Raw genomic sequence first — 23,384 nt, 5'->3', positions numbered from 1 at the left:
CTTCTGTTCAAGCACTTTCAAAAATGACATATGGTCCTTGAATGTGTGTTAAACAACCATGCACACACACAAACACAAATGGCTGATGGTAAGGGCAATCGCCAGTATGTTATGGTAGAGCAATCGCCAGAACATTATGGTAGGGTAAAGAAGCCGTACAGGGCACTGGGACCGCTGAAAATCTGATCAGAAATATTCTCAATGACCTGCTGATCGACTGTTTGTGTTGCCAGATTATGCCTAAAGGCCCTGTCACACCTTGACGATTTAGCCAGCGTATGCCTGACGTATGCAAAATTTGGCTAAAATGCTGGCACACGTCAAATACATTATGGGTAAGTTTGTATACGTTAAGAGCATGCTGGCATACGTCATAGTACGCTATCTTTTTTGTAGTACGCTGGCATACGTCTTTGTACGCCGAGGTGTTAGACAAATTTTCCATGCTTGAAATTTTCTGACGTATGCCAGTGTATGACTCACACGTTCCGCATAACGCTAGCCATAAGTTGTAGGCACGTTACGCGATCATTGACACACGTCGACACACGTTACTCATAAGTCGAAACACGTCGAGGTAATGTTTAGCGTACCCGAAACTTATTTCTAACCTATGAGTAACGTGTTGTAGGCACGTTACGCGATCGTTGACACACGTCCACACACGTTACTTGTAAGTTACTCATAAGTCGAAACACGTCAAGGTAATGGTTAGCGTCAGTGTTCCAGACTCCTTGGTTTTTTTAATATATATATATTTTTTCTTTGGTATGACGGTGATGTTGACACTTCGATTTATAGTGCGGTTATAATATAATATAATATAATATAATTAATAGGCTGCTGCTTAACGATTTAAGTCATAACCGCACTAGAAATCGAAGTGTCAACATCACCGTCATACCGAAGAAAAAAAACAAAAAAAAACCATGGAGTCTGGAACACTGACGCTAATCATTACCTCGACGTGTTTCGACTTATGAGTAACGTACAAGTAACGTGTGTCGACGTGTGTCAACGATCGTGTAGCGTGCCTACAACTTATGCCAGCGTATGCGGAACGTGTGTCATATATTGAGAAATTTTCAACATGCTGAAAATTTCTCGACGTATGCCAGAAAACTACGACATATGCCAGCGTGTTCTTAATGTATACAAAACTTACCCATAACGTATTCGACGTGTGCCAGCTTGGTTCGGCAAATTTTTCATACGTCGGGATACGCTGGCTAAAACGTCAAGGTGTGGCAGTGGCTTCACACTTCGATGTCTAGTGCGGTTATGATTTGAATCGTCGAGCCGCAGCCTATGAATAGCCCACGCCACGTGATCGTCGGCGATACGCTGCCGTGCGCTATGCATAAGTTAGACTATCGTTGGGCATAGGTTGTGAACACCGACAACACGCTCAGCATTCGTTGGTATAAGTTATCTATATGTGATTAAAACGTTCTGTGTATGTTACTAATATGTTATGCATACGTCCAACACGTTATTATACGCCCAAAACTTTGAAAAAAAACATCAATAGTTCAGCGTACGCCAGCATTTTACATACATTTTGATACCTTGCCATACGCTGGCTAAAACGTGAAGGTGTGACAGCCCCTTAAGGAAGGTCGTATTGCTTCTCTGGAAAGCGTCTGCGATTCCGGGACACCGTGAGCTGGTATGTTCTCATTCAAGGACCTTCACTGATGCGAGACCTGGACTCTGACCAAGGATCTGAGATGGAGACTTAATTCCTTTGGTACCAGGTCTCTTCGGAGAATCCTTGGCTATCGCTGGTCGGACTTTGTGTCCAACGAGCGGTTGCTGAGAGCGACTCGGATGAGATTTGTTACCTGCATAGTCCGTGAGCATCAGCTGCGGCTGTATGGACATGTGGGTCATTTTCCTGACACTGATCCTGCTTACCAGATTATCTCAGCGAGGGAGTCTCGTGAGTGGAAGAGGCCAGTGGGTCGACCACGTGCCTCGTGGTTGCAGCATCTCAGGTAAACCGACATCTCAAGGAGATGGGGATGGGCCTGGCATCTGCCTGGGTGTGGCCAGACGGAGGCTCCTGAAGTACCGGTGGAAAGTGGACGCAGCGACACGCTGTTCTGGCACATGCTCCCAGACCTGACCTGACCTGACAGCCCCATTGGGCAGTGTGAGGTGAGGGAAAGAATCAACCCTACTTTTCTTTTCTTAGTACTTTTCTTTACTTCTGAGTTCTTATTTTCTTCTTCTTCTGCCTGGATTGAATGATGGCCATGTGTCCTTTGTGTAAATAAGATTTGACAAGAATATGTGTTCTGGTTAAATCTTCTCCTTTGGGCTTTTTGCTTTCTTGCCTGTAAATACTCACTTTTATATGATTGCTTGTTTGGGTTTAAATAAATAATTATTGGTCGTTATTTCAAATCTCTCTCGGTTGTCCTTTCCTTCATTGGTCCGACACAGTGTACAAGCATAGTTAGACAGGAAATCGTAGCCCACGTGATTTGCTCTGTTCCGCTAAGCAGATCACCAGGTGCAGCACCATGGGCATGGCCTCGAGTTAGCTGGTGAGCAAAAAGAAAGCTATCGCGGAAACATCGAAATGTAACCCTGCTCCGCGTCAAAGTCATGTGGCTCCAGCTGTGCAAGAACAACAGCCCGTTGGACCATGGAGATATCTGTGGTCGGCGTCCTTAGGACCGGGTGTTCGAGAGAAACTCAAGTGCTTCTCCTTATGGTGAACTTCGAACCCCGGGGCCATAACATGTATATATATATATATATATATATATATATATATATATATATATATATATATATATATATATATATATATATATATATATATATATATATATATATATATATACATACATATACATACATACACACACACGAGCAAACACAACCCATCGCTTTGCTGACGGGGATATTGGGGGGAGGGAGAAAGGAGAGAGGGGAAGGAGAGAGGAGGGAGAGAAAAGGGAGAGAGGAGGAAAGGGAGGGAGAGAGGATGGAGAGAGAGAGGGGAGGGCGGAAGGGTGGAGTGGGGGGGAGTGGGAGTGGGTGAGGGGAGTGGGTGAGGGGAGTGGGTGAGGGGAGTGAGGAAGGGGGAGACCAAGGGGAACTGAGGAGGGAGGGAGGAGGGGTGTGGAGCGAGGAAGGGGGAAGAGCAAGGAAATGGGGGGGGGGGAGAGCGATGCCCCACCAAATGTCACTATACACTCCGGGAGGAGCGATGGGGGAGAGGGGGACTTGTGGAGAAAGGGGGGGTTAGTACAGGATTGAACGAAATGGGGTACGTTAAAACAACATGCGGAAATCACAGGAAGATGAGGGGTGGAGAGGGAAGGGGGCTTGGGAAGACGGGAGCGTGAGGGAAGAGGGAGGGAAGGCAATGTGATGGGAAGGGAAGGTGGTGTGAGGGGAGGGAAGGGGAGGCACACAAGGGGAGGGGAAGGGAAGGCAGCATGAGGGAAAGAAAAGGGGAGGGAAGGACAATAAAATGCACCGAAACATCAACATTTTCTATTTAACCTGGTTTGATGCCTGGTTCTACATACATCTTTTTAACCTTGTTCTATATAAAACCGGGCAGGAGCATTTAAAACCTACGCTATCTACCTGGCAAAGGCCTGGCTGCATGGCTGCATGCATGTTCGCACATGCTGCGACCATTGCACCCCTCTGGTTGGCTCACTCCGAATCTGATTCGTACATGGTAGTGTACACTGTGGGGAAGCAGTTTTAAGTCCAAAACCAATCTGTCAGTCCTTAACAGTCCCCTTAACAGAGGGTGAGCAGGACAGGAGGAGAGGAGAGAGGTGGGAGGGAGAGAGGAAGGAGAGAGGAAAAGGGGGGGGAGAAGGGAGGGGTCAGAGAGAGAGGTGAGAGTGGAGGGAGATGGGTGAGAGTGGAGGGAGATGGGTGAGAGAGGAGGGAGATGGGTGAGAGAGGAGGGAGATGGGTGAGAGAGGAGGGAGATGGGTGAGAGAGGAGGGAGATGGGTGAGAGAGGAGGGAGAGGGGTGAGAGAGGAGGGAGATGGGTGAGAGAGGAGGGAGATGGGTGAGAGAGGAGGGAGATGGGTGAGAGAGGAGGGAGATGGGTGAGAGAGAAGGGAGATGGGTGAGAGAGGAGGGAGATGGGTGAGAGAGCAGGGAGATGGGTGAGAGAGGAAGGAGAGGGGTGAGAGAGGAAGGAGAGGGGTGAGAGAGGAAGGAGAGGGGTGAGAGAGGAGAGAGGGGTGAGAGAGGAGAGAGGGGTGAGAGAGGAGGGAGAGGGGTTGGGGGAGAGTGGGGAGGGGGGAGGAGGAGAGGAGAGAGGGGGGTGATTCCAGCAGATGCGAAATCTAGTTTAACATCAATCTGAGAGACGGCGCACACGTTGATGAATCACCCTGCCTATTGGACACCGGGATGACGGCTCATAGCTGGGTCAGGATTTGAACCCAGGCAAGACAGCTTAGAGCGAGTGTGTGTACCTCTCAACAATCCTGCCGTGATGTGGCAATTCACTGCTTTGTAACAACTGAAAACATTTTTTACTCATTGTAATCATCTAATTTATTTTACCTTCCTAACACAGGAAATGTCCCCAAGGAGAAGTACGCTGCTATATCGCCATCGAAGCTTGAAGAGCGCTCGCCAAGTGGCTTAACCACTCAAGCAAGCATTTCATCAAAATGGTTGAAGAAACTTAAAAAAAAAAAACGAAACGTTAAATTTTTTATATATACAGTATATGTACCTATCTCTCTCTGTCAAAGTAACGGGTCTTATAATGAAAGAAGATTGCACAAAAAGGGTAAATGTGGTATAAAATAAAATTGCACATTTTCAGCGAGCCAGCCACCACCCAACGCACTGCATGACAACATGAGGCCAAACGCAGGTGAGTGGGCCCTGAACCTTGTTCAAGTCGATCTATGTGTTCAATGACAGTTTGAATATTGCAGAGTGCTCATCAAGTGCCTTAAGCACTCAAGCAAGCACTTCAACAAAATGGTTGAGAAGGAACGGCTGGCTTGGCAAGCGATTAGCGATCGCCAATCGGTCATTTAAACACCACATACCCAGAGATGCCCGGAATGTCAAGCAATGTCAAAATTGCACAAAGAAACACTTTTCTTTTTTAGCAGTTGGAACTACTGTTGAAGTCAATAAAGAAGTTAAAAAATTTAAATTTGGCTGAGATTAAGACATTCTAGAGGTTATGGCATGTGTGGAAATGAAATATGTGGTGGAGTCTGCGGGCCTACGGGGAAGGGCATGGTGATGATGCATGATGGGCGTGATGATGGGAGGGTGGTCGTGGTGGTCAGTGTATCGGCAAGGGATATAAGGTGTGCGCGCCGCCTGAGGCGTCGTAGTAATGCTGGAGTCGTCCGGCTCGTGAGTGTGCTAATACGCAATAAAGGAGAGCCACGAGCAGAGTACGCTCGCGCTCGCATTTGTACAACACAGCCCGGCTCGACTGTCCTCCCGCTCGTGTCTGCCTGCTAAGCATCTTCCATTTCAGTACATTACAGTTGGCGACGAGGATCTTCGGATCGGCGTGTGCAGGGCGGCGAATGACCCGTGCGGTTCCAAGCTACGGAGCCAAAGGTCTCGCCAGCACAAGCATGGCAGAGGGTCGGTGCACGGCAAACGTACGCGTGCCCGCCTTCGTCGGAATCGACTTCGGCCACGTCGAGTGGGCAACGGCCGCGCTCACTGTTCGTTTTGTCGAGGACACGCGTTTCGGCTCGAACGCGGCGTGGGACGTCGCGCAAGCTCTGGAGAATGTCCGAGGTCTCGATAGTCGGGGCACAACAGATGGTCTGGGGGTCATCGCGATGGGCCAGGCACGCACGGCCACGCGCACGGTCTACGGCGCGGGTCGTGGGCGAGCGTTGCAATGCAATCACTCGGACGGCGGTCTGAGCACTCGAGGTCGTCTACGGTGTGTGGGCCGAGGGTCATCGCCCATTGTTACAGTCATAGATGGCGGTGTGCGAAACGATCCTTCCGTCCCGGGTCAAAACCTGCTTCCAATTGATCCGGAGATGACAAGATCAGTGGCAGGGGAGGTTGAAGTGATCGAGGCACGGATCGGGTGTCGAATTGAGTCCACTCGTGCTGCCCGCGCATCGCATTCGGCTGTGCCGTGCAAATTCACGACGGAGGAGCGTCCGGCGCGGCTCGGAGATCATTTTATTTCTGGTCTGCGAGACGCAAAGATGGTAGCAGCCATTCTGCGGTTGACCGACATCACATTCGACTCGGCGGTCGCGACTGCTTCATCTGTCGAGCAGACACTCACGGATGTCCGCGCCATTGCTGGCCAGGACGTAATGAGTAGCTCCAGCTGGGGCATGGCAGCTAATCCCGAGGTCCACGCGGTGGCCGCACAAGTGCCGCAGGTCGCGCAGCCCGGAGCCCGCGCGATGGCACAAGTGCCGCAGGGTGCTCGCGCGCCTAGCGGTGCGGGACGAGGGCGCGCACCGCAGCACGGTCGCACCGGGAGTGAAGGGGCACCGCAGCACGGTCGCACCGGGAGCGGAGGGGCACCGCAGCAGGACCGAGATCGACGCGCCCGGCTCTCGGTGTTTGTTGTACGAGGGGAGGGGCCCCCCCTTTTGGGTCGGGACTGGCTGGCGCACCTCGGACTGGATCTCCGGTTCGTACCTCCAGATGTGCCAGTGCTCTCTTCGAGGCCTTCGTCGAGTACCGAGGGCGAGGCTCTGGCGGCGGGGGCCGCGTCGATGCAGCGGGAGCGACCGTTCGTTGGTGCCGGCGGCAGTGATGTGCGGTTCGGGAGCGGCGAGAGCCGTATCAGCTCTCGCGATGAGTTCCCACGCTTCGCTCGCGATGGATTCCCGCGCTTCGGCAGTATTCGTGAGGCAATGCGCGTCGGTGTTGTTCAGGCAGCTTCAACAGGTGGCGGTGAGCCCGTGGCGTTAAAGGGAGTCGCGAGTCACAACATCGAGTCGACAACCAAGAAACGGACTCGTGATGTGGGTTGTGGGTTGTTGTTCATGGCATATGTGTTTTTCCTTGCTCTAGTGATGCAGTTTAACGTTGTTGAAATAAATGCCAGCAGTTCCCGTGTGAAAGTGGATTTGGCGGAGATCAGTCAATGGGAGTTGTATTATGATCAATGTGATGTGGGGGCTTCAGGAGCGGTGGTGGCGAATAAAAAGGTTGGGTTGGCCTTCCATTGTCCCGGGCCGCAGGTAGTTGCTTTGTCATGTGCTGGGATTTTATCAAAAAAGCGCGCTGTACGGAAAAATGAGTTTGCAATGCTTCGAATAATGTTCATAATGATTTGTAACGAGCCTATGATTGCAGTGTGGTTTAAATGGAGTTGCTCCCGTCTAGCGGCCGTGTGGGTCTCGGAGGTCGACTCGGAACCAAGACTGGTGCCCTGGTCGGCGTTACCCCCACCTCTGGTTGCGAGTGCAGCTCTCTGTGTTCGCTCAAGGCCGTTTGGACGGGCGTTGGCGTCTCAACTGATTGTGGTGCGTGAGTTGTTTTGGAGCATTAAATGCATACAGCCAGCGGCGCTGTTCAGTGCCCCCGGCCAAGGTCTATCAAGGCTGGCGCCACGGCTTCCAGACAGCGGGCTTCCGGCCTCGGAATGTTTATCTACGTCGGGTCTGCCTGGGGGGAGTGGGCCGGAGGCGTTTGATGGTGCCGGGGGAGGTTGGCTCGAAAGGTCGCCACGACCTCGGCGAGGGCCATGTCAGCATGGGCCGCCTGGGGGCGTTTTTGCTGCGTAGTGCTGCTGTGCTTCTCATTTTGCTGCTTCATATCGGTAACGCGGTCAGAGTGTGGTGGGTGCTTTGTGCACCTCCGTCTTTGGAACCTGGCCTTTGCTGCTCCACTCGCTTGCATCGACACATTATATGATGTGGTGTGCTGTTATACTTCGCTGTTTTCATTTTATTTTCATGATTATTATACGGAGTCCTTCGGGTTCTTTATGCTTCTTATAATGGTGATCATTTAATAATCATAGTTTTAGGGGGGAGGAGTGTGGTGGAGTCTGCGGGCCTACGGGGAAGGGCATGGTGATGATGCATGATGGGAGTGATGATGGGAGGAGTGGTCGTGGGGGTCAGTGTATCGGCAAGGGATATAAGGTGTGCGCGCCGCCTGAGGCGTCGTAGTAATGCTGGAGTCGTCCGGCTCGTGAGTGTGCTAATACGCAATAAAGGAGAGCCACGAGCAGAGTACGCTCGCGCTCGCACTTGTACAACACAGCCCGGCTCGACTGTCCTCCCGCTCGTGTCTGCCTGCTAAGCATCTTCCATTTCAGTACATTACAAAATAAAGCCATGAATGCTGGTTTATATGCATTACAATGTATCCAATGATTCATAGGTATGATGATCAGGCATTCAATGATATGAATGAGGAAAGTGAAAAAAAAAGCTTTATCATTAAGAAATAGTTGCGGCCTGGTCCACATCAAGGCATCGTTGAGCAGGCAAAAAAAATGGTGAATTAAGACCCCAGTGAGGGACAGAGGTGACCAAGGATGAGACTTGATAAAGGATAATTAAGTAAGGCCATTCATTGTCTTCATAAGGGGTGTTTTAATTAACCAAAACACCCAATTTTCATTCATGTACTCCCTTGGAGTTCCCTTTATATGCAAAGTTTCAGGCTACTAGGTTTCATGATTTTGAGGTTATGGAGGATGCGCGCATGCACACACACACACACACACACACGCACATGCACACACAAATACACACACGCCTTGGCAGTTGTGGGAATCTATATCTTTAAATGCATTCATTTATATGTAAGTGCAATCAACACACACAAAGTTTGAAGTTTTTACGAGTGAACATGTGCGTAAAAAAGGGTAACCTTACATCAGCAATGTGAACTCTCCCCTCCTGGAAAGCACAAGTAGCTGGGTTGTGGGTACAAGCATGCCGATACTTGCACCAGTGGCAGTGGTAGCTGCTCTCGACGCATGCAAGACATCTACAAGCACACCGATACCAAGCAGATATACGTATACATACGTATGTGTTTTTTTCATTCAATTTCAATAATAAAAGTGCTAACACCTACAAAATAGTTCAGGCCGTTAGAACTTATACATTATATAACTTATATATTAGAACTTATACCTGATGATGCCAAGTTTAACTGAAACTATGCTCACTGGCCTCAGGAGCATGTTTAATCCTAAGGCGGATGCTACTACATTATCCATATACTGTATGCTGTAACAATAATTGTGATAGCAACCATGCATGGACAAGACTTGTATTGTCATGACTTGTTGCATAGATTGCCATCAACCTCATGAGTTGTGCAACTCTTTCTAAAGCAGAAAAACAAAGCAGTGGCTGCTACAGCCATCAAGTACACCATTGTGACCATGAAATACCATAGAAGGCACGTCAAAATAAGATGCGTTTTTTTGTATCTATAGTCTTGGCTTATGGAGGAGCAGGAAGGTAACATGACAGAGAGAAGAAAGGAAATGTACATGGAATGGGACACCAGGTGGACATTGTATTTTCTCATAAGCTGAAAGGCGAACCCTTACATTGTAATTACAGATAATTAATACTGCATGAACTGCCACTGACACTGGCTCCATACTGTCTTTCGTTTCAAAGTTACATAATACGAGCAGAGTACTCACCCTCTGGGGTGGGTAGAGTTTGCACATTACTTGCGAAAAAAAGTATAGTCGGTGTTTTGCAAGAACACGATAGATGTTTGTGTGGTGTACGTCTCAAAGGTTCTCGAGTGTTTGAACAGTCTTAAGTTCTAAAGGGTATGTTCCAATGGTAGTGAGGATCTAAGTGGTCGAAAGGGTCTAAAATCTCAAGGATTTAAATGGATCTAAAGGCATCTGAAAGGGACCTAAAGTGTCTAAAAAGATCAAAGTGGTCTAAAGGGTCTAAAGGTCAAAGTTCAAAACGGTCAAGATTCCAAGCAGTCTAAATGGGTCTGAAGATGTCAGACATATCTAAAGGGTCTGAGGGTGTAAGGGTCTCAAGGGTGTTTAGGGTCTGAAGGGTCAAGGAGTCTAAATGGTATAAAAGGTCTAAAGGATGAAGGTGTCTAAAGGTGTTGAAAGGCTTTTAAAGGTAAAAGGGGTCAAAGGGTTTTAAAGGGTCTTCGGGTTCTAAAGGGTTCATAGGGCCAAAAAGGTCTGCAGGGGTATTAGGGCCTGTCCATTCTGAGCTGCTCAGAGCTCATTGTCATATACAAGAGCTTCTTCTGAAGTATCATCAAGTAAATGGGTCCCACACCAGGATGGTGTAGATGTTTCCCGTCTTGCCAGCCTGGAGATCATCGAGTGCAATGTTCTCCATGCATATTGACACATCTCGCTAGAAGTCCAAGTATCAAGGTGTACTTCCCACAGACCAGAGACAGGTTGGTGGACTCTCAGCATTCCATCACCTCACTTTTATCCTCGCTCCTCCCTTGTCCTTTCCAACTTTCAGAATACCACACCTTGCTACTCTCCCCAGTTCTTCACTGTCCATTCCATCAGTCATGTATTCTCTTGTCTGTGGAAACACCTTCCTGTATCTGCTGGTTTGTCTCCCTCCATGTAGTCCTTCAAGAATGTGCTCATTGTTATCTTGTGCTTTTCCCATACCCACCGATGCTCTCTTCTATTCTCATTGAGCCCCCCCCCACCCCCACACAACCCATCACATTCCTTTCTGCCAATCACCTGCCCAGATTTCATGATTGCAGCATCCACTCCGAGTCTGGGAGGTTGGTAGTTCAAACCCCGGCCAAGTCATGCCAAAGACTTTAAAAATGGTATGTGCTGCTTCCTTGCTTGATGTTCAGCATTTAAAAGGAAAAAAACAACAGAGAATCCCCATACATACATTGGCATCCATGGGGAGGAGGAAACTCCTCTTTAAGAAAGCATGGAGAGAAAGGTGGCACACTTGTAGCGTCGTTGATACCCAGAGTTCCCAGGGAAGCTACGGTACTTCCCCCAAGCTCAGTGCCTGTGTTTATCCCCTCCAACAGTCCTGTGTTGTCTGCATAGGCATGTGTATGAGATGTGTGTGTGTGTGTGTGTGTGTGTGTGTGTGTGTGTGTGTGTGTGTGTGTGTGTGTGTGTGTGTGTGTGTGTGTGTGTGTGTGTGTGTGTGTGTGTGTGTGTGTGTGTGTCAGCTCCACTTCAAGCCTTACATCGTGTAGTTTTTTTAGAAAACATTTACTAAACCTTGGCATAGCAAAAAAGGGCACAATTATATACCCACAAACACCTTGCACAGAGCAATCATGAATTATAAAACATTATTCTAAAACCATGCACAAGCTAAACACAACTGATTAATGAAATTGCAGAATATAATCAAGTTACCAATCAATTATATTTTATCACCAGAATATTGTTAAATACCGATTAACAGCGTCACTGCACAACATGGATGCAAACTTCATCAACCATAAAGCATTAGTTTTGTATGCAAGGTTATTTTTTTTCAGTCCTTTGAGTCCAGGAGCTTACGAGATATGGATGCTGCAGTTGAAGAAGCCAAAATCAGTGCTTGCGAATTCTTTTCCTGTCTCTTTCGACCTGAGACTAATCTTGACCACCCGGATGTCACCTGAGGAAAACAATGTTGATGAGAACCACACAACTAAGCAAACAATGTGAATTGTCTTTCTCAATATTTGTGAAGTCCTACCTTGATTGATGACAATGCGAGCCACGTCCTCTGCTGGTGGTGACAGGCAGTGGATTTTGCCACCATCCAGGATGGCCTCCGTCTCGCTGAGGCCTTCAAAGGTGCAGTTAACGCCAATGGAAAGATCAGGTGCATTCTCAACTTGCAAGGAGAGCTGTGGTTTTTTGAACAGCAAAATGAGAAAACAGTTCACCCCAAATGTTCGACCACTGAATTGCCAACTGCAAGTTCCCAGGGATCTTACCAGGCTATTTTTTTTTTTCTTGTTGTTTTTAAGGATGGTGAGTTTTATAATTGCGAGTGATGTCATCTTTAAGGGTTTTTGCCTCTGGAATTGAAGTTGCAACCAAAAATGAAGCAATTGAAAATTTGAAAAGTCAGGTGGAAAGATTATATTTTGACCAAATACAGAAAATCTTCATTCAGAGTCTGTGAAACGGTAGAGTAATGATTACGATTAATAAATTAGTGCATCAGTACTGTAACAGCTTAATAATCAGCAGAATAATAATTATTAGCCTTAATTTTTTCGGAAAAGTTCTCGTATACAGGGTGCTTCATAATTCCAGAATCATAGAGATATATATTTTACAATTTCATTGAAACAATTGCTCAAATTGCGAGCCACTGACATGCACACCCAGATCAATTCTTGAACGTGTGTCGGTTTCTATGAACGTTTCTTAACAATGACACCAATTTTAGCACATTCGTCTGTGATTTAATACCTTAGACCTTCAATAGTACGTAGTCATGATAGCTTAATGGTTAGGGTGGTGGGCTTGGGATCCTCGGGTCCCGAGTTCTAATCCTGTTCGGCCGTTAAATTAACGGCAGGTGAGGTTGACTCAGCCTGTCGACCTTCTGAGGTCGGCAAAATGAGTACCAGCTTGCTGGGATGACCGAGCCATTCGAGTATCCTGTGTCGGAGTGGTGACCTGTCCAGGATTGTGCCCAAAAGCCCAGGAGATTGCTTTGGCAGCACCAATGCTTTGTACAGAGTATGGTTCTGATAGATGGAGTATGTAGTCTCATGGTATAAACCACCTTTTTCAGGTGTCCCCAAAGAAAAAAAATTCAAGTGCCTTTAAAGCTTGACTATGTGGGGGAATTATATTGGTCCAGGAAGACAAATACACCTCAAAAGGCATAGTCTCAAAATAAAAAAAATAATAAATTACTAGCCGGGAGGTGACGATGGTTCGCGGCATTATTGAACAATGCCACGATAGTTACAATTGAGTTAGTGGAAGCTTTTGAGGAAGCCCTACCGTAAAAACCTATCTCTTCCGTCAAAATTGACCAAATCAAATCGGATTTTTTTATATGTTGTACTTACGGACATTACGCACAACTTCTCGGAAATGAAATTGGGAGAAAAAAAAAATCGAGAGAAAAAATAAAAACAAAATAAAAATAAATAAAAAGTTCAAGTGGGCATGGCTCTGCCCATAATGGCCGTGGGACGCCCCTCATACAAAAAGACACAACTAGACCATGATATCTAGCTTGTGTCCGAGTTTCATCAAGATCGCATCAAACATCACGGCGCTATGCTCTGGAGAGAGTCACAAACAGACAGACAGATACACAGACACAACGAAAATAGTGGTCACTGCTGGCGCCCGCGAACCAAAAAATATTTCAAATGATTCCAGACCTTGGGAACACCCTGTATATCTGTGAAACAGAAAATTGACGACTCTGGACACCGGCAGCAAAAACTACATCTTGGCCATCATTGACGGGACAGGAAATGCAGTTCTGATCCACTATCTTTAGGTGCCAAAAGCTAGTACTACGACGACTACTGACTACAACTACTACTTCTTTAATAGCTCCAATTATTCACACCTTCTTGTGGGGTCAGTCTGGGAACGGTTTTGGGCCATCTTTTACAAGCCGGTTGGCCAGGACCGACATTGACAGGAATTTAAAGAATTCCCAGGATGCCAGCGAAAAACTCACCTACTCTTCGTGAAGGACACTGGGATGTTTAGCATCCACCAAATAATCCTCCTAGATAGGACACCCAACTTAATATTCATCCAAGGGACAGCACATAAATTGATGTATCGCCATGCCCAAGACACCAAAGTAACGGTTTATAGCTGGGTCAAGATTCAAACCCAGGCGAGACAACTCAAAAATGAGTACACATATCTGTGTATAGTGTATGGAAACATAAAACACAAGTAACACATGATAGAATAACATCTCATGTGAACAAATGAAATGCTACATAGTGCAGCCAAGCGTTGATACTGTGCACTGTGATTGGTTGTCATGCAAGCAATCAGGAAGTACCACACCTACAGAAGGACTTGCAAAGTATAGGTGGTGATATCATTCCAGTGTAGTGAATATTATTGCTCCTGGGAAGAAAATATCACGTGACAAGCATGTAGAAATCAGTCTTAGCGAGTGAAGGCCCCTCCATCTGGCAGACTACAGTCTCGACGTCATGTTTCAGCAGGTGATATATGAAACAAGATGAGAAGAACGGGAAAAACTGTTATTTTGACAATATAAGTGGTCGTGGAAGAAAGCCCAAACTCTCCAAGAGTGATGTTAAGTACCTTGGGGTTTGTTCTCTATGTGATGGACGACAATCTTGATGACGATAGATATCTTGTGAATAAACCAGCTGATGATGTGGATGTTTAGGTATATTTTCAAGGGAAAAATAAAGGGTTTCGGTCAGACACCCTATTGCACACGTCTGTAAAGTTAAGGCACCACGTATTTGAGAGGTTGGTTTCAAAAGAGCTTGCTAAAATAAAAAAAAAACACGCAAATATGACACCTGTTCATAGATATACTACGATTAAAAAAAAAAGGTTCAAGTACCAAACCACTCAATAAATATTCAACATTATTGAATAAAAATGATGTGTGAATGCCTCTGCAGATGTAACCGGTAACACTTTTGGTCACACTCATCACGGAAAACAGAATGGAAAAGAGAGGAGAAAGGGCAGTGTTTGCACGTTGTAAATGTGTGGCCCCTTGACACACGCACGTCGGCCACGGCTGTAAAATGCTCACGCGCTATCAGCATCTATCGTTTGGGAACGACTGAAGGAATCTGAAGGAAGAAGGAATGAGGAAGAATGAGTGAGGGGAGGAGGGATAATGATGGCATGATGAGAGAGGGTAACAGCGGGGGAAGGAGGGGGCTTATCAGGAGCTGTCAAAACAAAGTTGGAAATCATTCACATGCGAACCATCCAGGACATGAGCGAATATTTGATGATAAAAAGTAAATCGTTCAGGAGTGAATTTAGCCTGATAGAGGCACCGAGTCCCACATTTAAACCCACCGAGCATTTGTGAGGGACTACTCAATGAGTTTTTGTTTTTTTTTAAATCCAGATGGAGAAAAATGGATGACAGCATCCAAGAAAAGGTTAAATAAATAAATAATGTTGACAAATTTTCGGTTGAAAATGAATATTTCATTTTCACGCGTTTACTGTTGGGAAGCTAAGCTCTGCTTTGGATGGATTGAAGTGCCGGAGCGACGCTCCGCTGCGCTCTGGCAGCACTACACCCCAGGCTGGGGGTGTCGGAGATTTCCATGAAATCGAAGGTACACCGACTGCCCACAGGAACAGACAGGTTCTGATCCATCGTGCCTTCCTTCAGGATAACTCGCCGAGCACTTCATTGAAAGACACCATGCGTGCAACAGCAATAAATGCTGGCATATGGGTCTCCAGCTTAACGTCTCACACGACGGAGGGCACACTTTGTAATGCAATGCCGTGCCTGCTACACATCAGACACTCTATATTTGGGTATACAATCTTAAACAGATAACACCACTCAAAGGCAAGTGTATTACCTCTGTGCCATCCCAACAAACAGCGAAGGGGAGTGAAGGAGAATGGGGGGGGGGGGGTAGGGAAGAGAAATTGGGTTCGAAGGAGATATGAGTCTGGTGATGGAAGTGTATGGGAATGCTCGAAGCTTACAGTCCATGTTGGTGGGTGGTGGGTTGAAAATTCTGCTTTACTTGCATCCATATTTATAAGTTGCTCTTTGTGTGTGATGCTCTCATAGATATTACGAGTGTGTGCTGCTCTATCCCTAACTCTAACCCCACATAGTGTACAAGTATATTGTTGCAAATTCGCGCCCGCCGGCGTGCGATCGGCCATGTAACTCGAATCGAGACACGTCGCCCACGGGACGGACAATTCAGTCGTGACCCTCCGGGAACTACCGCCCGGAGCCAGTCACGGGTGGGGGTTTAACCTCACCACGATCGTGCCAATTACCCACCCGCGCAGGATAGGGTTGTTCGCCAAATTCGACCAACCTAAGTACCTGCGCGAGTGGTCGACTGGGCGATCGTACCTCGCCGCAGGTCGACTTCGGACACGAACCGCTTAAGCGGTTCGTTCCGTGCAGCAGAGATAACTGAGCGGAGTTATCGTCGACCTCGACGGTTAGGATTATTTACCGGGCATTTTAAACCCACTATCAATCCCTTACGTGATGCAACATGGTGACTCAATACAAGGAAAAGACGAAGCGAAACGGGAAAACAGTTCACACAATGCACTTTACACACACACACACACACACACACACACACACACACACACACACACACACACACACACACACACACACACACACACACACACACACACACACACACACACACAACAAAAGCAAATGCAAGGAAAGAGCTAACACCGAATAAAAGGGGCCAATTATTTACAACACTTAAACAGTTCTACTTGTTGGACACGGCGCCACAGCATGCATTCAACCCGAAAGAAACGAAAGCCACCCTCACAGGCAAAGAGGCAGACAGGTCCGTAGACCAAATGTACGTGGATCCTGGAGGATCGGCCAGGTCCACGAGACCGGGAAGGTCTTACCCGCATCCTCGTGACGCGATGGCGGGCAAGCCGCAATGTTCGCGTAGCTGCGCCCCGACTCTATGCCCCTGGCGTAGTCGGCAAGCCCTCTCCGGCGTGCTCCGCGTGAGCGGTTTTGTTGGCACCACGTTTGGGGTGGGGGAGGAACGGGGCCCCTCCCCCGGCACTATCTCAGCATGGATGGGGGAAATTTCTGATGCTCAGGGAGAGGGGAATGGCTGGAAGGGTTGGACCCCGCGACGAGACGAGCGACCCCCACACCGCAACCTCGTTGACGACCTCCATCTCCACTTGACCCGCGCGAACTTAACTCAACTCCGCACTGAACTGAACTCAACCGAACTCAACTGATCTCAAAACCCAACTCAACACCTGAGTCGCCTTGTGCTCGCGTCTTTATAGTCCTCAGGAGGAGCCTATATGCAAATATTCGGATCAAAACGCGATTGGAGGCGAGGCCACGCCACCCTCTTTTCAGCCATTGGTGCAGCAAAAAGGGGGCGTGAAGCCTTCTTGATCCGAATTCCTCTCTCGGAAAGTATCCACGTTCATCGCGCTTGGAGGCGGGTCCATACCGCCCGACGCTCGCCCATTGTACGGAGAAAAAGGGGGCATGAAGCCTTTCTGAGCCGACTTTCTCTCTCGGAAAGGCCGCCATTCACGCTCGCGGCTCGATGCGTTTGGCATCAATCGTCGAACGGGCCCTAGACAGCCCGACATTCAGTATTCACAGGTGGTGTGGTTGGTAGTTGTGAAGGAGAAAGGCGAAGGTGTTGGAGTTGTTCGGGGGCGTTGTTGAGCATCGGTAGAGAATGGCGGGTGAGGCGATGCTTGCAGGGTTGGGTTGTGGAGGTGAAGGTAGTGGCGGTTTGGTGGAGTTGTTCGGGGGCGTTGTTGATGGTGGCGATTTGGTTGTTGGGGCGGTGTTTGAGTTGTTGGCGACTTAATGGTCGAAAATAACAATATAGAAAGAAAAATGGCTAACTCAAAGCGTCGCAGCCCGGATGAATCACACATATTCCTTCTATACAACGAGTTTGGGCTAACTACACATGAACTTACCGATATATCTCACCTGAGGACTCTTTATGGTGTAATGCGAATTTCCACAACCGTAACAATATACAAGAGGGTCTTGCCATTTGCGGTGGTTACGTTCTTGAAAATCCCCGTGAACCGCAAATCCGCGATTTGAAAACTTAAGGGGTAATGGAAAAATAGTGTTCGGGACTTCAACTTTAAAATTTCTCGAAACAGTACCCTTTATTAACATGTTTGTGCATCGTTTTTGTAGTATTTATTTTCACAAATAAGGAGATATTAAGAACATAAAATAAAGTTTATTTCCTTGAGTTATTATTATGACAAGCAGAGTACCCACACTATGGGCGATTTTGTTCCAAGCATGCAACATGTTCTTCCGATGCATACCCATATTTGGGCGGTGTATCGGCAACTGACAGCTCTGTGTAGACAAAAAAAAATAAAATAATAACCCATGAAGTTATGTGCATGAAGCAAAAATACACCGACTGTCTATTGTTCAAAACACCTCAATGCACTGGAAAACATGGGCACAGGAATACTGCACTTAACTGTAAATGGTGGAGACTTGTAATACCCTCCCCCATCTGGAGGCGGCGCTACACGATACACATTTACATCGAGAATTTGTGTCCCTCCACATCCCCCCGAAGACCAGTGAGGGAGGGAGCGTGGGCTCTCGTTGCCATCTTGGCACGTGAAAGGAAGGGAGGGGCTTGTGTGGCCGTCACCAAAGAGTGACGTGGGATTTTCCACTGACGGCGTTACACCATGCCCCTCCATCGGACGCGTACCGATGCGGAAGATGCTCACATGACGTTTACTCCCTTGAAACCACGCCCAGCCGAAGCCGCTTTAAGAAATTAAACAAAATGCAAACGCGTTCGAAGCTGAAGCTTCTGCTGCTGCTGATGCCCTGGGGCCTGTTGTCGATGCACGAAGGGTGCCGCGAGCGTCTCAGACTGCCTGTTTGAGATTGGCTGCCGGAGTTCAGGTCATGCTGGACCCAGTTAAGTCGGGACATGAGGCACAGGAATAAGTTGTGAGATGCTTGGAGGTTAGCGGAACATGGCCTAGGAGGGTGGTGCAGTCCCTGTGGTGTAACACAGATTCATACATGCCTGCAACACCCACTTCCGACGCTCCATCACTCATCTTTCCCATCCTAAACACCACAGTATTTGATCCGACGTAACGCCGAATGGTTGCGTGAAGTAAGAGAGGAGACGCCCCCACAATCCGTTATGCTTCTTTCTTCTTTCTCCTCAGTTCTTCCTGGATTGAATGATGGCCATATGCCTTTCGTCTAAGTAAGTCTGTCTCAGGGGGAATATGTACTGAGTGCCAAGTCTGCTCTTCTCTGCCGTTTGCTTGTAAATACGTGTTCGATGATTGCTTGATAGAGTGTGCATAAATAAATAGCTGTGAGATTTTCCAATATGCTTGGTTGTGCTTTCTTCCATTGATCTGACAAAGTGTGTACGTAACAGAGGGGAAGTTTTCGCCCCACTAATTGGCTCTACGGGTTAGCCAGCGTGAGGAGAAACTGACCTCAAAGAAGGAAATGAGGCCATTTGGCCGAGCATTCCTGTGCTGCACTCTCGGATTAAATTTTGCAAAACCTTTAAACATCAATATTCGTGACGGTTTTAAATAACCCCATCTTGGTCAGGCGGCATAATTATGCAGGGTGACACAGAAACATCGAAGCTACGTCAATAACTGTTAATGCATAAAAATGGTTCATCATTTATTTATCTATTTTCAGATGATGGTTCTGACGATGAATACATGGATGTTTGGACGACCAGAGAAACGTCTACTGTTGTGGAGTTGTTGTTTTTTGAAAATATCATTCAAGTTTTTATGTCGGTGGAATTGTTTTCAGATTACTCCTTCAGCCACATCTCCGTCACAAAGATGGGACTTCAAATGTCGAAACAGATCATAGTTAGTGAAAACCAGGTTCAGGCTGTAAAGGGGACGACTTCACAAGTCTAGTCACAAATGGTGGTCTGCGCAAGACGGGCCTTGTGCACAGGCGCATTGTCACGAAGGGATGGCACAACTTTGGACAAAATCCCCAGGAATTTGCACCTTGATGGCCTACCACAATTTTTGCATGATGACGGCGTAAAATTCCCTTGCGATTGTCGTTTTGTGAAAGTATACAGTTAATCAGCAGAATTCCGTTCCATCCCTGGAAAATCAAGGTCATGAAACGGCTGACACACTGAGAAATGGGTGAAATAATTATTGGTTATCCTTTATGCTTCCATTGCTTGGATTCCAATTGCTTGGATCTCGGTGGTAAAGCCACGTTTCATCAGGCAATACCAGCCAAGCAATAGACTTGACTAGATCTGCATCGAATAGTTTCAAAAGCTCACGACACGGCGCCAACTGTTGCCATCAATTGTGAGTGCTGAGCTGCCGGAGAACCTGCATTATTGAGACCTTGGAAAACACCAAGGTGTTTGTGAGTGATGGTGCAAATGCTGTCTTGAGAAATTCCAAGTTCAATGGATATTTTGGTGTCTTAAAAAGACGATCGTTAATTCCTCTACTTGGGCAGCAGTTTGCGCGTCGGATGCATCTGCGGTCTATCGATCCTGACCTGGAGTCATCTTCGACAAACGTTATCATGATGCATGAATATTGAGAGCGAGCCCGTGCACTCGGTGAGTCCGTGTCACTCTCAGAAAGCAGAGTATTTGTTTCACATCCTTTATCGTCTGGTGTTGGCCGAGTGGTTAGGGTGGCTGGCTTGGGATCTTAGGGTCCTGAGTTTGATCCCCGTTGGATGCTGAATAAACACCAGGTGGGGTTGACTCAGCCTGTCATCCTTCTGAGGGTCGGGAAAATCAGCACCAGCGTATTGGTATCGGGGCACAGCATCACCGGCATAGCAACAAAATGATAGCTACCCGGCAGCCAAGCTTCCATACGCAAAAAGAAGACATCCTTTCTCTACAATTTCCATTTGATAGCCAGATGGAAAATTACAACTTTGCTTCCTGTAGCGACGTAGCATGTCCACAGCATCCACAGCCATTGTTTATACGATAGGCATGCCATCAACACACGTCTTGCCAAAATGTTTTACATGTAATAAAAATTACTTATCATCTCTGCCACCCAAGATGGACAGAGATGATCTTTTCACCCCGATCTGTTTGTCTGGTTGTGAGCATGATATCTCAAAAGGTTAGGATGGATTCGGCTGAAATTTTGTGGGCAGGTTGTGCGTGTGACAAGAACGAGCTTATTTGATTTTGGTGAAGATCTGAAAACGGATCCGGATATGAGAACTTTTAAGCGACGATTCACCATTGGGTGATATCGGGCTGAAAAAGTTACATAACACGATATCTCAAAAAGTTGTGGATGGATTCGGACAAAATGTTGTGGGCAGGTTGGGTGTGTGACAAGGAAGAATTGATTCCATTTTTTGGTGAAGATCCTGATCTGGAGACGAGCATTTTTATTTTTTTTAATTATAAAAAGTGATTCCTCACCTTTGAGAGATCGGGCCAAAAACGATACTGAATATAGCATGATATTTCAAAAAGTTGTGGATGGATTATGACAAAACTTGGCGGATGAGTTGGTTAGGTGACAAGAACAAGCCGATTAGATTTTGGTGTGTGACAAGGATGAATGGTCCAGATGCAGATCCGGCCGATCAGTGTGATACAAATGGTAAACTGTTCAGCCTGGTGGAGGTATGTGCTCTACCAAGTGCCGTTCTAGTTACCTCCACCACCGAAGGTGAAGGAGGTTATGTTTTCACCCCTTTCTGTCTGTTTGTGTACAGGATATCTCAAAAAGTTGTGTTTGGATTCGGATGAAAGTTGGTGGAAAGGTTGGGTGTGTGACGAGGACAAACCGATTAGATTTTGGTGAAGATCTGGATCCGGATCTAACTACTACAATTTTTTTAAGTGATTCTTCACCATTGAGAGATAGGGCCAAAAACGATATATAGCACGATATCTCAAAAAGTTGCGGATGGATTCGATGAAACTTGGTGGACACGTTGTGTGTGTGGCAAGGACGAATTGATTCGATTTTGGTGAAGATCTGAACCAGAATCTGGATACGATAATTATTTAATTTTAAAAGTGATTCTTCACCATTGAGAGAGGAGAGTTGGACCATACTCTGTGCAGAGCGTTGGTGCTGCCTAAGCAGTCTCCTTGACTATTGGGCACAATCCTGGACGAGTCGCCAATCTGACACAGTATACTAGCAAGCTGGCACTCATTTTGCCGACCTCGGAAGGATGACAGGCAGAGTCAACCCCACCTGGTATTAATTCAACAGCTGAGCGGAATTTGAACTCAGGACCCTTGGATCCAAAGCCCGCCATTCTTAACCATTAAGCCAACACCAGACATACCATTGAGAGATAGGGCCAAAAACGATTATACGGTAGGGTATTTCAAGAATGTAATGGGCCCGATATGTTCTCGCGAATCAGGCATTGCATGGTGGAGGTGAGCGCTCCACTGAGTGGCCTTCTCGTTTTATTTTAAATATAAGGCTGACAATAGTGGGATAGATATACAGTAGTCACTTGAATTGTTGAGTTATAATTACTCGGAAAAAAACGATGAAACTGCAAATTACAAACCACAACATATACGTAGTCCATACACCATTCCAGTTTTATGTTTTTAGTATCAGTAGCTTTAGAGCATGAGATTGATTTCCAGACATGCTCCACACAAATGGACATCTCTGTAGTATCCCTGACTTCAAGTCAGTGTCTTCGTTTCGCAACTGGCTTTCAGAATACATCCCCAGCACTCATTTTGAGACAAACAACTTGGCTTACCTGGACATTTGACATGGTTATAGACACATTTCTTGGCAGAACGGACAGGTGAACACACTGGTCGGGTCCAGAGGCAAATCGTCGTATCCCGCTTGACTGTGGGCATGCCTCCTTCCGTGAACAACTACCAGAGTGTAAAAGGGATAAGGGGGTCACAAGTTACGACGGCAAAGAGCAAAGAATGAAGATGAAGGCAAAGAAAAGAAATCACAATTGCTTTTAGCAAAACAAAGGAAATTAACGCACAAGTATAGGCCATATGGTCCACAATGCCTGGGGTTCTGTCCTCCTGCAGGTGATGCTAATTAGACAGCTGACAGCAAACAAAAATTTGGAAAGATCGCTAGCGTACAATCATCTGCTCTTTTTGAAAAATTGTATGAGATTCAACATCCACAAAGTAGACGCAGATGCAACAGTGAGTTTTACATCTCCATGTGAAGGACAGTGTGCTTTGTGTATATACATCTACATACCGTACGTATATGACAGACACAATGGCAGCAATAAGAGACGTTAATGGACTGTTACATGAATCACAAGGAAACAAGTCAACCAATAGATGCATTATGTTGGATTTAAACTGCAATTCCTGCATCATGATGTGATGGCTCGGACAGGAATGCCAAACAGGCTATAAACCTCAAATCTACTTTTCCATATTCAAAGTACTAATATATTTATGCTAATGGACAAGTTTTACAACAATTATTTAGCTTATTATCTGTGCTGCATCCATACTCTGAGCACTTTCATTGATTGTATTTCATTTGCACTCTATTTAGCGGCCATGCTCAGAATGGAATGCCAAATAAGCCTTTTTAGTTGTCCAACTCCATCAGGCATTGAACCAAAGACTACACATCTCATTGGCGAGCAAGAAACAAACTGACCCCTCCTGATACCCATTGCAGTACTATGTTTCAGCCAAACCTATT

At 46.7% G+C, this 23,384-nt stretch overlaps 1 protein-coding gene across 2 annotated transcripts in view; it reads right to left on the bottom strand.

Moving 5' to 3' along the window:
* The window catches only part of LOC147008934 (plexin-A2-like), a 297,247-nt gene that overhangs the window by 231,011 nt on the left and 42,852 nt on the right, over positions 1 to 23,384 (bottom strand). For both annotated transcript variants that reach the window (XM_085864308.1, XM_085864309.1), the window contains 4 exons: positions 22,447 to 22,570; positions 11,668 to 11,821; positions 11,487 to 11,586; positions 8,851 to 8,965 (listed from right to left, as the gene is read on the bottom strand). In XM_085864308.1, the coding sequence (XP_085720434.1) occupies positions 8,851 to 8,965; positions 11,487 to 11,586; positions 11,668 to 11,821; positions 22,447 to 22,570 (493 nt within the window). The remainder of the gene's footprint in view (positions 1 to 8,850; positions 8,966 to 11,486; positions 11,587 to 11,667; positions 11,822 to 22,446; positions 22,571 to 23,384) is intronic.

This window comes from Eptatretus burgeri, chromosome 18 (genome assembly GCF_056783735.1).
Source record: "Eptatretus burgeri isolate ZD-2024b chromosome 18, Ebu_testis_v1, whole genome shotgun sequence".
In the NCBI taxonomy this organism is placed as follows: domain Eukaryota; kingdom Metazoa; phylum Chordata; class Myxini; order Myxiniformes; family Myxinidae; genus Eptatretus; species Eptatretus burgeri.
The sequence above is the reverse complement of the archived record's forward strand: the minus strand, read 5'-3'. Positions and strand labels throughout refer to the sequence as shown.